Genomic DNA, 16283 nt, shown 5'->3' with positions numbered 1-16283 from the left:
AGTGTAAATAAATAATTTAATCAATTTATTGGAACAAAACATCTTCAATTTCATTTTCTCAAATAAATGTCTCTTTCAGAGAGTTCATGACAGAATCTCCACTTCATGCAATCCCTTTTTTTATGACAGATAACTAAGTGAACATTTATACTCATTGCAGCATCATTAAGCACTAGTGTTATGCACATTATCTTTCGGAAAGGAATATATATTTACTTGATTAAAAAGGCAAGTATTAATTTTATGACATTTATATAATGGTTTTACAGCATATTCGATGCTGGTCACCTGAAGAAAGTATGTGAAACAGTATTCTTCATTTATTTTATATCAAGGTCATATTACAATCATCTTAATAGAGGACAACTAGAGAATGTCACATACCAAATATCAAAGCTGTAGGGTTTGTGGTTTTTGACAAGAAGTTTTTAAAGATTTTTTTAATCGAAAAGCCCCGCCATAGGGGCAATATTTAAACAATCTTTGTATGTTACATACTAAATATCAAGACACTACGCCTTGTGGATTTTGACAAGAAGATTTTTTAAGACTTCCCTATATAACTTTACATATAACCGATGAGCCCCCTGGCAGGGCCCCTTTTGACCCTAGGGGCATAATTTGAACACACTTTGTAGAGGACCACTAGCTCATGTTAAATACCAAATATCAAGGCTCCTCACCTTGTGGTTTTTGACATGAGGATTTTTTAAGATTAAAAAAAAAATCTTTGGGTTGCAATGGCAACCAGAGTTCTTCAAGGAATTTAATTCTTTTAACAACTTTGGTAGAGTTTCATGTAAGGAACATCCCATTCCCTGCAAAGTTCAACAAATTTGGCCAAGTGGTTTAGGAGGAGAAGTTGTTTAAAGAAATTGTTGACGCACGGATGGACAATAGACGACGGACAATGGGCCATCACAAAAGCTCACCTTGATGACATTGTCCTCAGGTGTGCTAATAAAAGCATTTCTGGTAAAATGGACCTCATGACTAAATCTGATAAAGTACAATTATTGAAATTAACGTTCAGTTTACCAGAGAATCATACTTAACAGATTTTGTGTACAGAGGAGACAGTATTGTTACCTTTTCTCTTTATTAAAATATCAGTGGTAGTATATATATACTACACACTAAAACATGTGCATAGTTCACTAAAGCTATAAAGACCTATTAATTGCTAGCAGAGGAGTATTTTGAACATATTTTATCTAAAGAGATCAGCTAAGAGATTAGCACACTCTCCAACCTTCTTAGGATTCTGAATCATCACATATTCTCCTACATAAGGCATTACATTCATTGACTGAGCTAAATTTAGAACGCTTTCATCCTTGTGTATAAGCGTTCCCATGGCAATAAAAATTCGGAAAGCTGCTTCAATATCTGGCTTAACTTTCATGCACTCCATAGCAGCAGCAAGAGTTTGTGACTTCCCTTCCAGATCTAAAGTACCAAATAATCCAACTGAATAATTTAACAACAAGGTGCCAAGAGCAATTTGAACATTTTTGTTTTTTGACTCTTTAAGGTTAAGAGCTCGAGTTAATGTTCTGTCTCTATTATCCATGCATAGTTTGAACCCCTGTGGTTGAGCAAACATGTTGCATACCACTTTCAAACTAAGGATCTGTGTTGGAGCAGAAGATTCATCAGACCAATATTTGAACATTTCTTCAAGGATATTTGTTGAGACACAGAAAGCTTGGTTGATTTCTTGCTTTTTGATAGTGATTCTAAGAACATCTATGGCAGGAAATACAAAGTCTGAAAGTAGAAATTATTACACCTTTACACAAAGCCTTCAAATACAATAGCAGAGCAATATATAAACAAACTACAGTTGTACCCAGAAGAAAACATCCCTGATAAGTATTGTATTACTTTGAAAGAACTTCAGTACATTTCACAGGGTGTAAAATTATAGCTCATGAGATATACTGTACAATGTTAAACATCTGTAGCATCACTTTGTTATCATATTGTTATGGTCATTTCTGGAGAGTCTTTAACTACAATATACATGAAATACATAACAGAATGGTATACACCTTCCCTAGCAAAATATTCTACTAACTACTACTTCAGTAGGTTTATTGATGATTTTGTATGTTAAATCATTCTTTAATCCAGACACTTCAATTGAATAAGAGCAGGTCCTTTTAGGAAATTTAAGTCAAAAAGCATTTTTTTTGTCAAAATGTGTGGCAGAGTTCTGCTGTCTTGCCTTAGAGAAAAGGTCAAACATAAGACTTTTTTTCATAAACTTACTAGGTGGCCATTCTAGTGCAGCTTTTAGTGTGTTGAGATCATCATCTGAGGGCAGTGTTTCTTTCATTATTCCTTCTAGACGTGCTAGTCTAGTCTCGTCTATCTTCTTATCACCTTCTATATTGTTGTTAAACTCTTTTAATTTACCTGCAAACATAATCAAAATCTTATGATACTATCCCTTCAACTAAAAGGAATTTCTTTCCATTAGTACAATAATTTGATTTTCAGGATCTTCTTCAATGTGCATAAAGGTAAAAAGGTTGGTATTTTGTATAATTTCTTCTGTTTCCATTAGTTTCAGTTTGTAACCATAAATTTATGTATTTTGCCTTTGCCTTTCATAAAATATCAAAAGGTGGACTGGTGCTATTCACTACTTATATGTTCCAACATTTTATTTCATTACTTACAAATAATCTTATGGCCAATACTTATTAATGATTCTAAAATGTCTTTAATATAAATCTCAACCAACAGCTTAACATTTTCAAACATTAGTATCTTACCCATAATGGCCTCTGGATTGGCAGCATCAAATGTTAAAGTCAGTGTCTTAGGGAAATATTCATTGGTCTTGGATAAGTTTGGATTAACTGTACCGGTAGTATAAGCACCTGGAAGCAAATAGAAATATGCGCCCTGACAAAACCAACATAATGGGTTTGCGACCAGCATGGATCCAGACCAGCCTGCGTATCCGCGCAGTCTGATCAGGATCCATGCTGTTCGCTATCAGTTTCTCTACTTGTAATAGAGTTGGTAAGCAAACAGCATGGATCCTGATCAGTCTGCGTGGATGGGCAAGCTGGTCTGGATCCATGCTGGTCGCAAACGCACTATGTTGGTTTTGTTGTGACGCTGCTCATATATCCTAGACATGTAAACTTAGAATTCATAAAAACTGGCTTTTAACAATAAGCTGGTACTTGAAATACATAAAAAAAAAATGTTATTTTTTAAAACAATTAAGTTATTTTTCTATAAAACTTGATGTTTTTGTAAACATAATGTTAAAATGACCTCCTATATAAACTAATAGGATAAGTTTTGCATTTAACATTGCTCATCGATGCTATATTAAAACATAGTTTAGTCACTTAGTTAGATAATCTAGATGAAATATCCTAAATGACAAAAGTCTATCATTACAAACATAACAAAATAAATCTTTAGTAACACTGACCACTTATCCCACATAGGTATGCTCAAAATACTTTCAATATGTAGAGGATATTGAATAAGTGTAAGTTTAATACTCAATTTATTGAACAAGCTGAATAAGATCATATAATGCGAGCCTCTGTTGAGCATATTATTCTATTCAACCAGTTCAATAAATCCAGTAATGAACTTGCACCAATTTGATATTCTATTTATCACATACTACAAATAAAGACCGTTTGAAGTGAAAAAGAACCATAATTAAACCATAATGTTATTTTAAACAAGCAATTATCATAGTATTGCAAGCAATCCATAAGTCCCCTACCGGTTAGAACCCCATCAACATTCTGAAGGGCCATTGGCCATTCACTTATGTTTCAATTTTTCTCTATTTTAAGTAAACTTGTTGGAAAAGTTCTTTAAAAGTGATCACAGGAAACAGTTTTTATGAACAGACAGACAGACGGACTGAAGGACACTCTAAAGTTAATATTTGAAACATCCCTGTTACCAAAATATAACATTTTAAAAGCAAAATTCTTAAAGAGGAGATAACTCTTGAATTAAAGATGCAATTTCATAAAAAAATTTAACTCTTTTTGACTAATCACAAATATTGTTATATTTGCCATGTTTTAAGCCTATTTGTTGCCAAGGCAACCGATATTTTTTCAAAATAGGAAGAACAGATAAGACATGCATAATCTCAAGACTGCTGTCTACCCATATGTCAAGTTTCATAAAAATATTTCCAGTACTTTTTGAGTTATCACTGGATTCAGTTTATGTGTAAAATTTGCCATATTTTCAGTCTATGTGTTGCCATAGCAACCAGAATTTTCAACATAGGAAGAAAAGAAAAAGACGTGCATAATCTCAAGACTGCCATCTACCCATATGTCAAGTTTCATAAAAATATTTCCAGTACTTTTTGCTTTATCACTGGATCCAGTTTATGTGTAAAATTTGCCATATTTTCAGCCTATTTGTTGCCATAGCAACCAGAATTTTCAACATAGGAAGAAAAGAAAAAGACGTGCATAATTCCAAGACTGCCAACCCATATGTCAAGTTTCATAAAAATATTTCCAGTACTTTTTGCGTTATCACTGGATCCAGTTTATGTGTAAAATTTGCCATATTTTTAGCCTATTTGTTGCCATAGCAACCAGAATTTTCAACATAGGAAGAAAAGAAAAAGACGTGCATAATCTCCATACTGCCATCTATCCATATGCCAAGTTTCATAAAAATATTTTCAGTACATTTCAAGTTATCACGGGATCCAGTTTTGTGGACGGACGGACGGACTGACAGACAGACGGACGGACGGAGGGTAAACCTAAAGTCCCCTCCGGTAAACCGGTAGGGGACTAAAAACCATTTTTTAATTGAAGCGCCTATAGAACACTTACATTTAGTGCTATGTTTATATAACGCAAATGATGTCATGTCAAAATATATGCCTGGCCGTGCAATACCATTTTTATGGAGATGCAAAAACGGCATGGGTATGTGAGGAAACTGTATATGTCGTTTATTTTATTTCAAGGTCATATTACAATCAACAATACATGTATATTCTTACATCATAAACAAAAACCTCTCAAGTATATAAACATACCTGTAAATATATCACCAGATTTGGTATCACCCCCACCTGCACCACTTGCTCTTTGATTATCTGTATAGCTAGGAACATATCTACCTCCACCAGTAAATGGGTCAGCCCCTCCTGATGCACCTGTATTACCACTGGTTGCTCCAGGAACATACCTCCCTGCTCCGGTAAATGGGTCAACTCCACCATTCTGTGTGGTACTACTGCTAGATCCAGGTACATATCTTGTTCCACCTGTAACACAGTAAGATAAATATTAAACTTTGTAAAACTTATTGTCTATATGATAATATATTAGTTATCAATTTAAAAATAATAAAGGTATAGATAGATTTATTTACATCACAGAAGCTATTTGATACAATTTGATATAAGTTTCAGTATGCAGATTAATATCTTATGATTTACCTTTGAAAATAGACATATAAGCTGCAAGAGGTGAAAAACTTGTATGTATTAGAAAATTAAAGTTTCAGTCTATGTAAGGTAAAAGTTTGTATAACATAGGCTGCTTCCAAGAGTATTGTACAAATTTTCTTGTGGATAATGAGAAGAAAAGAGTGACCTGTAAATGGATCAGTGTATCCGGCTCCAGATCCAGATCCTTGATTCAGTGTTACACCCTTTGTATTATCAAGGATAAAGTTGGCAACTTGATCCAGGAATAGCTGGCTAAGATTATTTTTTGAGAGGAAGTTCTGTGCAGCAAACCACGGGTCCTCGGCTATATTGTATGGCAGTTTTAATGGTGGTTTCCCTTCCTCAATGTCTACACTGAACACATAATCATATTCCTGTACATAAAAAAAACAACACATCAGATTTATAGAACACACAATAAACACACACATTATAATCTTTATAGAGTGAGAGCCTAAAACAAGATCATCAAGTAATACATCACAAACCACTTTACAACAACATGACCATCGATGGGGAAAAATAATCGAAGAACAAAAAATATTTATATTTCAAAGCTGAAAGTTAATGATCATTACTATATACAGCAGGTTGCTGAAAATGTGCGATGGTAAATTTAATGTGGCTTACTGCCGTGATTCGGAGTGAAACTACCAACCACCAGCTGCAAGAAGTTAGACATTATTGGGATGGCTTATATGTTAGCATGCTGTATCTTTACCTTTCCTTCAAACAATGTCTTGCCAGAAGTAGCAGTAGTACCTCCTGATGACCCTACAACATCTCCAACCTTCTTCCATTGTTGAACACTTTTATCCCAACTGTATAATTCAACCTTTCCACTAGAGTTACGTACCATCTTTGTCTGTCCTTCTTTTGTTCCTACATCATAGTAACATCATTGTTATACACAATATAAAGCCATGTAGCAAACTGATGTGTCTTGCATATTGTTAAATTTTATACGAGATGAAAATGAATGAATTTAAGATAAAATGGTACTATGTTCACTTTAATCATACATATCCTGAATATACATACAGGTTCCAGTAATGAACTGTGGTTGTTTCCTTGAGCAAGAAACTTTACATTTGTCACAGGGTGTGAAAAATGTGCAGCCTGACCAGGACTCGAACCAGGGACCCACAGAATATCGTACCCCGGCTCTACCAACTGAGCTATCCAGCCACTTACATCATCTCCCCTATATAGTGATCAATTCTGAACCGTGACATACTCCCCTGTCATATTGACATTCGTATTCAAATTTCACAGAGTATGAATTAAACTCTGAGCTATATGCAGTCAAGTCCCCCGTTTGGCGCCAAATGTCACAGGGTGAGAAAAATGTGCAGCCTGACCGGGACTCGAACCCGGGACCCTCGTAATACGTACCGCGGCTCTCCCGACAGCCATCTGGCTGCTTACACATCTTCTCCCATATATAGTGAACAGTTCTGGACCATGGCATATTCATTGCTTAGTACTGGCTGGTTTCAGGAACAGATTTGAGAGTATTTCAATAAGTTTATAGCTTCCAACACAATCAAACTAAACAAGAGCCGGTTGAACCGGGTGATGCTCCCCGAATATGTTTTGGACACAGGAAGGTATACCTCTTGTTGTGTCAGAGTTATGTCACAGACAAAGTTCAAAGTGTAAAAACAACCCAAATATTGTGCACGACACATTGTCTAAATATGGTGATCATTTTTGTGAAATAGTTTTAATATCCGATTTCAAATAACAAAGTTATGCGCCTTATATTATTTTGCTGCAAGGTCATGCTGTGACCTTGACCTTCAACGTAGTGACCTAAATGTTGCATGCGACACGTCGATTCAATATGGTGATAATCTCTGTGAAATAGTTGTTAAATCCGAATTCCAGTAACAAAGTTATGGGCTGGACACGATTTTGCTGCAAGGTCATACCGTGACCTTGACCTTCAAGGTAGCAACCCAAATGTTGCGCGCGACACAATGTCTCATTGTGGTGATCATTTCTGTGAAATAGTTGTAAAATCCGACTTCAAATAATGAAGTTATGTGCCGGACACAATTTTGCTTCAAGGTCACGCTGTGACCTTGACCTTCAAGGTAGCGAGCCAAATGTTGTGCATGACACGTCATCTTAATATGATGATCATTTCTGTGAAATACTTTTTAAATCTAACTTCAAATAGGGAAGTTATGGGCCGGACACGATTTTGCTGCAAGGTCATGCTGTGACCTTGACCTTCAAGGAAGCTACCCACATGTTGCACGCGACACATCGTCTCAATATGGTGATTATTTCTGTGGAATATTTTTTAAATCCGACTTCAAATAACAAAGTTATGGACCGGACACGATTTTGCTGCAAGGTCATGCTGTGACCTTGACCTTCAAGGTAGCGACCCAAATGTTGCGCGCGACATGTCGTCTCAATATGGTGATCATTTCTGTGAAATATTTTTAAAATCCAACTTCAAATAACAAAGTTATAGACCGGACACGATTTTGCTGCAAGGTCATGCTGTGACCTTGACCTTCAAGGTAGCGACCCAAATGTTGCGCGCGACACGTCGTCTCAATATGGTGATCATTTGTGTGAAATACAGTCGAGACTGTCATATGTGACTTTCCAAGGGATCTTCAGAAAAAGGTCACATATGACAGGGAGTCTCTTAATACAGTCTCAAAGAAAATTAAATTTAAGTATGATCTAGCTGTCTATATACCATTGTGACTTAAAGATCCTTTATGTTTTGTGAATGTCCACACTTGCAAAAAAAATATATATGGACATAATTATGCAAATAAAACAACTTTCAAACATCAAAGAATATGTATAATGTGTACTGAAAATATTTGTGCACATTATATTTAATCAATAAATTACATGCATTGATTACTTATTGGAAAATTTAACTTAGAATTTATAGAAAATAAAGTTCTAATTACCTCCCTTTAATGGCCTTTATTTATATTAAATGTTAAATTGGGTGATATATTTATAAATAATGCTTATTTGAACTTACAATATTGACAAATCTTAATTTGAGCATAATATTTATGAAATAAAACCATGAAAAATTGTGTTACAGGATCTTTCAACATATCCATGTCCAAAGCTTTTTCTGGTTTAGTATCAATATTTTTCCGTATTAATTATGCAGTCAAGGTAAATAAAAAAAATATGCTGCCTAAAAAATCTTCCTTGGGCACTCTATAATTAAAAAAAATCTAACACAAGTCTTAACCAGTTTACTCAGGCCATAATGTACATTACACACACATCGATTGCGTCATGCTTCCCATAAACAGACGCTACGTCACTTGATACCTGCATTTATACATGTCAACTGTGTAATTGAGATAGAGGTGTGTAGACTTTGTTTGCTACTGGATTATAATTGGACTTAATTATTTTGGCCCTCTGGGTGTTATAATAGGTATTATTTATCTGATTTAACGGACAATTAAAAGGTGTGAAAGTCGTTTAAATCAGACAAAACATTGCATTGGGACCTGACAATTAGGGTCGCTTGTCACATATGACAGGGAGTCGTTTAATTCAGACCATTTATATAGGAAAATACGTTGGGAGGACTGAAACAAGGTCGGATAAGACAGGGAGTCGTTTAAATCAGGGGGTCGCTAAGGCAGTCTCGACTGTATTTTTAAAATCCGACTTCAAATAATGAAGTTATGGACCGGACACGATTTTGCTGCAAGGTCATGTTGTGACCTTGACCTTCAAGGTAGCGACCCAAATGTTGTGCGCGACACGTCCTCTCAATATGGTGATCATTTCTGTGAAATAATTTTAAAATCCGACTTCAAATAACAAAGTTATGGGCCGGACACGAATTTAGGACGTACGGACTGACGGACGGACGGACAGACAGACGGACGGACGGACGGACAACCCGACGACTATATGCTCCCCCGAAATTTTTCGGGGAGCATAATAAATTTGTATAAACTACCTGTTTTGTAACTCTATCAAACTAAATAAATTTGTATAAACTACCTGTTTTGTAACTCTATCAAACTAAATAAATTTGTATAAACTACCTGTTTTGTAACTCTATCAAACTAAATAAATTTGTATAAACTACCTATTATTGTAACTCTATCACCAAAAATAACACTTATAATATAAAGCAGTCTTTCTAACAAAATTTATACAGATACTTTCTCTAGCATGAATGTATGGTTATTGCATGAAAATATATATATAGATGTACCAGGATTATCTAGAGCTTCAGGACCAGGCAGCTCCTCGGGTCTGATATCTTGTGGAACTTGAGATGCAGCTATTTGATCATCATATGCCTTCAACTCCTCTGTAGAAGCTATTCTACTTTTATCACTAGTAAACACTCGTATAGTACCATCACTGAAATTAATGAATAATAAAATAGTTCTTAAAGTAAATGTAAATGTAGTGAATTCATCACGCTTGAAAAGTTCAATAAAGTCTGTGTAATACAAAATTCCTTATAGGAATTTACTATAATTAAATAGATGAAAGTTGTTTAGAACAAATCTGCAAATCAGTGACTTAAATAGTGGCAGCAAGGCAGAGTGGTAAACACATCACACTAATAACCTAAGAATTACTAGTAGCATGGGTTCAAACCCCATCAGTGGCAAGCCGTTTTCCTTCAGCAAGAAACTTTACACTCATTGGTCAATAATGGTTGGTTCCAAAAGCATATTCGAGAGTGTGTCTATAAGCTTATAGCTTCCTTCACAAACAAATTAAAAATATATATTGTAAAACCATAAATAGTTCAGCGATATGTCAAATCAACTTTCAACAATTTTCTTTTTACAAGCAAACATTCTTCTACAAAGAATATAGCAAATATAAAATAGTACCTAGCTCCTGATACAATATCTCCATTAGCTAATGTACACACAGTCCATATAGAGAGTGTAGGATGTACTATAGTCTGTGTGTTCTCTCCATTCCTCCATACCCTTACTGTACGATCTTCTCCACTTGTAACAAAATCCTCACCGTTAGGTAACACAGCAATACTGTAGACAAAATTTTCATGACCATAGTATACCTGTAGACAGTCACCAGATACTAGCCATCGTCTTATAGTGGCATCATTAGAACATGAGAGAAACTCACCTCCTTGTGTCACAGCTAAACCTCTTACACAATCCTCATGACCTATAATATACAAAAAGATCTAAAATAACAAATACTTAAAATTTTATTTTTAAGCATTCCAGAAAAAGTGAAAGAATGTCAATTCAGCTGAAGGCACATTATGCCTCAGAAATCTTATTTTTTTGAATTCTTTAGAAAGGTCAAATATGTGTCTTATGGTGTTTGAATAATGGAGTTAGGACATGTTGGATGTTTATCAACCGAAAAAAGTAGTGCTGAACATGGGTATTGTTTCATCAAGATAGCAAAATGTAAACAAAGTAGTAATTTGACTTCCATACAAAATATTAATTCACTTGCCAACAGAGCTATAGTTGCAAAAGATAGTCCATGTTTATAGCAAATGAGTATAACATTGAAAACTGTGTAACAATTTTTGAGAAATAAAACTAAGCATTTCAGAGGCGATGGGCCGTTAAGCATGACCAGAGATTTTAAAAGAATATGAAATAAACAAGATATATGATTACCTCTGATTGTGTTGACACATTTACCAGCTTTCCACACTTTGATAGTTTTATCAGCAGAGCCTGTCAACATTGTACCTTGTTCTGGCATTATAGCTACTGCCCATACAGCAGACTCATGACCTACAGAAAATATATCATCAAAATATCACATATTACACGCTCTGGAATTGGTAGTAAAGTATAACAAAAATTATATGTTCAAGACTTGATGATCAAAATAAATGTATTTGTATAGCCCAATTTAAAAGTAAGTGATAGTGACACAAGAAATAAACTAAAGAAAGAATTGTGGATTTATTTGCAGTGACTGTTTTCACTTTTTTACTTTCAGATGTGCATTATAATAATAAGTCCAAATATACCAGTAGAAGCATTTTTGTTTCATATTGAAAATAAGCACAATCATGCTCAAAGTATGTATAAGAAGAAAATGGGTATCAATCACAAATGCTTTAGAACTAATTGACCATACATAAGTAGAATAATTGTAGTTTGCCATCACCATATATATGAATTCCTCTCTGTTCTAGTGTAAACTATTGAAAAATGATGAATATTCTGACTTACTTTGTTGTTTTAATTACTATTAAAGATAGGTTCATAAGTTATATAAAGTTATATAATTAAAAGAAATCAAACAACACATGCATCATGTTCAGAAACATTGATACAGCCACTAATTACCTTCCAGTGTCATTACACATTTCTGTGATAGCCAAACCTTGGCCGTTTTATCCCAGGAACCACTTAATAATGTACCAAACTTTCCTGATGCAAGGGAACAAACTAAAAACAAATAATGAGTTAACAATTTATTCTTTCCTTATTTAGCTTGCAGGAATCCTGCTATAAAAACAATTGTCTTTAATTAACTTGAAGGACACCTGCTATAAAACTATTTTCTTTAATTAGCTTGAAGGACTCCTACTATAAAAACTATTAAAGATATTAAACTGGTATGTATCGTTTCCCGGTAAAAGAAATTTCATCTATTAATTCAGAGTAACATTTTATATAGAGACTATAAAACATATTTTTATATAATGTTTGTAATAATGTATTACCAGTACTGGTATGTCCTTCAAGTTTATATATAGGCTGTGGTGAATCTAGTGTAAATGCTAAGATAGTTGAATCATTACTGCCACTGAATATAAGACCATGAGGATGTTTATCATCTGGTGGAAAACAGCATACACTTGCTACAAAATTACTGTGTCCACTCATACAGTGTCCCTCATGAAATCCATTATCTCCTCTGAAATATGATTAAAAGCAAACGTTCAATTCATTTAATAAATTTAACAAAATTGTCTTAATCATGTCATGTTACTGATTATATGAATAGATAGAAGCGACAGGTTTCAGAACATTTAGATGATCTCATCAGGGCTACAGATAACATTTTGTGTATATTGAGTAATTACCCCTGGTTTTGTGATCTATTGGGTATTTTCTTAGAGTTATTTTTGTATTTTTTACGCTACCCTCTTTAACCAAATTGGGATATAAAGCACGAGTTCATGTATTTTACCCAAAATTTCTGAACTTCATTGTAGACTGTTGTAGGTTTTGTATGGTAATAAAAAAGCTACTCACTACAATGCTTTAGTTTATGGTTTATTGGCCTAGGAGATTTCCAAGCTGCCTGATATAGTTTAAAGGTTAAAACTGTCTGAAACAGTATGATTTGCCTGATGTATGATTATAATTAACGTCATTATGTACCAGTTCAAATGTAGTTAGCGTAAATAAGAATTTATTTACTTTTTCTTACCCTTAGTTATTATTTTTATTGCAAGTTTTTTGACATTTTAATTGTGTAATAACGCAAATACACATGTTATCTGCAGCCCTGAGTCTCATTATATAAGAATTTCAAAGGAATCAAATCAGGGTGCCGGTTATTCGGTCATATTCCTAATTGAAAATAGTATATTATTGTCCCAATCCACAGGAAAAAATTCCCAATTGAAAGTTACAAAATAAAAATATTGAATAACAAATTCTAAAATGATATGGTGCTTAAATGCTTTAAGATGCCATCCTAGACAGTGATTCTTTGCTTTCATTTAATCATTGCAAAATTTAAGTCATGCATTTTTTCCAAATTTTTAACAAAACATTGCTGAAATTCCCAAATCCATGGGTGAGGGTGATGTGCATAATAAATCCTGCGAAAAACCCCTGGGGTGGCAAAGCCAGGGGTGCGGAATTACTATGCCCGACTCGGGACTTTTTGCTGGCGGACAAGTAGATTTTCACTTAGCAGTTGTCCGCAGACAAGTGAAATTCTGAGCAAAGAAAAAAAGCTTAATGCTGATATTCTAACCGTACTTTATCATGACCGTTAATTTTTTCCGTGAACATTAATTTTTTCCCGATGTTGTTTAATTTGTGTTTAAAATGTGTAAATTTTATTTGTATACCATCTAAAATAGCACAAATGAATCGATACTATACGATGCTATTTCACCCCATATGAGGCCTCTTGCTTCTATTGCAAAACGAGCTTGGCTATTAGTTGTTTTGAGGCAACCGTCCGGTGCTTTAGTAAATAATGCACAGCATTATAGATTCGTTGTTTCATTGTGAATTGTTTTGATACAAAATGGAAAATTTTTCATTTGGTGTGAAAATAATCTGGAAGTGTAAATCAAATGTGCAGAGAGACAAAGAATATGACCAAAAACGCATTCGTGTTTAAAGATAGCTAATTTACTGATTCTACTTGGCTCAGAAAATACAATAAATAATTCGGACAAACTTTATTGTCATGTTTGCCGAATGTTCCCCTTTATGTAATGAAATCATTAATAAGAAAGGACACTCTTACATCGCATCAAAAGTTCTCCAAACCTGTCATGCGAGTCCAAATACGAGTTTAAGCAAACCGTTAACAAGGACCGAATTTGGTTAAATTAATAAATATTAAGTAGAAATTTTAGTCCAACTTGTCCATGGGCAAGTGGAAAAAATCCAAAATTCCACACCCCTGAAAGCCAAATGATTTAAGGGGTAAAAGTGAATTAGTAACGATTCACCACAGTGAAACAACGATTTGCCACAGTTAAATAATAAACTGCCACATCGGGATTAAAGCATTAACTGTTAAATAAAGTCAAGAAACGGAAATAAAGTGTAGTTTTTTAAAAAATTAATTTGACAAGGTAAATGACAATGTGTTTATTCGTAATATAAGGCCTCCAGCATAAAATACAATCAGATTTACAATTTATTAAAGAGTAACATTTTAATAGGAGTAATTAACAAGAAAGAAATATGTTAAAATAAAAGAAATCTTAAATTAAATATATATACATGTTTTTTTTTTAATTTCATTTTTGCAACAACATAGATCACAGTAAGTAACGAAAATGTTAAATAGATTTCTATATCAAATATAAATTATAAATGTATATGTATACAGTTTAACTTGCCCATGCTACCACGTGTATTAAGCGACTTTTGTCTTATGCGGCCACTTTCAATTCCCCCTGTTCATTTTCTCTCTATATCTTTAATGTATAAAGCAACTTTTGCTCAATGCTACAATGTGTCAACAATCAAAACACAACATATAAATGTGTAAATAAAACTCTATTTGCCAAACCGTTTTAGTGTATGCAAATAAAAGTAAGTTTAAGCGTAATGTGTATTATCCAATAATATCAATAAAACAATGCAACGCGCCGCCCCTACACAGATGGTGTATACGCTTAGCTGTTGATATTTAGACTGCATTGAATTGACCTTGATTTTGATCAGCAATTAAATCAATCGTTACAATCAGATGTAGTTTGTTTATTTCAAATGAAAAATGCACAACAGAAAAAAGCTTCACTTATCAGGGTTTTCATGTTGGAGACAAGAAAATACAATGGAGAAGTTTAAAAGTTCTGGAAAAATGTCAAACATGTACGTAATGGATCAAAACTGATTTGTCAATAAATATCTGAAAGTTATTTTTTTACCTTAGCATCCATTTATATTATCGGAGTGTTCTAATTTATATTAAACATTTATATTTATAAATGAAGTTGAAAAACATTTCCATCGCAAAAGAAAGATTTCATGTATAAATTCTAACTTTTTATCATGCTTTGTCTTAAGAGACCTTTCATCAAGCGACAGTTTTGGGTGTTTCCCTTGCGCAGTCGCTTAATACAAGTTTGACTGTATATTGTATTTTAACACCTGTGGAAAATCGTTATTTATGTGTGGCGAATCATCATTACTCTGTGGGGCAAATTGCTATAATTGTGGCGAAACGTTACATAACCATAAAAGTGTTTGGCAAAAAAAATCTAAAAAATAAGACTAATTCAGACTGTTTTTACAAAATAGCCTTTAATAGCGAGCTCGACAAGCTGGCCCAAAGGGCCTGCTCGCAAAGCGAGCTTTACGGTAACGCGAGTACCTGCTAGGTGAAGGTTTTGAAAACTTTTGTCCAAAGTACCGAATTGACACATCAAAACTTTTCGAATTACAAGATAACGATAAAAGCTGATGTACTCTGATTGAAAACGGAAGGGTAGACTGGTGGAACCATAATAGAAAGGAGGAACCAGAATAAACGGAAGCAGTGTATAAAATACCGAATGACAATTTTAAAACGGAAAATGTAGAATAAAAATGAACGATAATTTTAACTATAATTTTTACGGTAAAAGAAAATCGAGCTCGCTTTGAGGCTTTGCCTTTTTCATATTAGGGGAAGATTCAAGAACAGTCAGGGAGGAAATGTCAGGGGAGGAATTGGTAAGGGAGAGAATAGTCTGACTACCAAATAGACTGAACTTGAGAAAAAGCGTCGTCATTGTTCCTGTTGTTTTCGTTTTGGAACTTGCTATTTTGAGTACAGTGCAAGAAAAAAATCTTACTCAATTGGCACCCATACGCGTGCCGTAACGTCTCTTGATCCGGAAACGATAGCATTTTCTGGAAGAATAGATGGGGTTACAGCTCTAACATCTTTTTCATGACCAAAAATTTGACATCGAAGTTGGTATGAACCAGCCATTTTTAAGTAACGCAGCAAATACCGGTGTCGGAACCAGTTTAAAATAAATATTTTGAAGAAAAAAAGAAAAAGCTTTAAAAAAATAAATGAAGTGAGTAAAATAATTATTGAATAAAAAGGATATGTTTCATAT

The 16283-nt window shown here is 34.0% G+C and overlaps 1 protein-coding gene across 1 annotated transcript; it reads right to left on the bottom strand.

Annotated features, from left to right (window-relative positions):
• On the bottom strand, positions 1-16177 carry LOC132758328 (phospholipase A-2-activating protein-like). The gene is made up of 12 exons (XM_060749915.1): positions 16011-16177; positions 12192-12385; positions 11812-11913; positions 11128-11247; positions 10354-10657; positions 9717-9868; positions 6204-6364; positions 5628-5856; positions 5066-5296; positions 2784-2891; positions 2275-2421; positions 1-1770 (listed from the first exon to the last, which is right to left on the bottom strand). The coding sequence occupies exons 1-12, from the start codon at positions 16148-16150 to the stop codon at positions 1211-1213; spliced, it is 2448 nt and encodes an 815-aa protein (XP_060605898.1). The 5' UTR covers positions 16151-16177; the 3' UTR covers positions 1-1210.
• Between the last annotated feature and the right edge of the window lie 106 nt (positions 16178-16283).

Source organism: Ruditapes philippinarum, unplaced genomic scaffold (assembly GCF_026571515.1).
Source record: "Ruditapes philippinarum isolate M1 unplaced genomic scaffold, ASM2657151v2 ctg667_1_1_1_1, whole genome shotgun sequence".
NCBI lineage: Eukaryota > Metazoa > Mollusca > Bivalvia > Venerida > Veneridae > Ruditapes > Ruditapes philippinarum.
This window is presented reverse-complemented; position numbering and strand designations above follow the sequence as displayed.

Coding starts and splice junctions, on each gene's coding strand:
- LOC132758328 (XM_060749915.1), bottom strand. CDS start 16,150: ATGGCTGGTTCATACCAACTTCGATGTCAAATTTTTGGTCATGAAAAA. Junction 10,658..11,127: donor ATGTGTCAACACAATCAGAG/GTAATCATATAT, acceptor TGTATATTATAG/GTCATGAGGATTGTGTAAGA. Junction 5,857..6,203: donor AGACATTGTTTGAAGGAAAG/GTAAAGATACAG, acceptor TTTTATGTACAG/GAATATGATTATGTGTTCAG.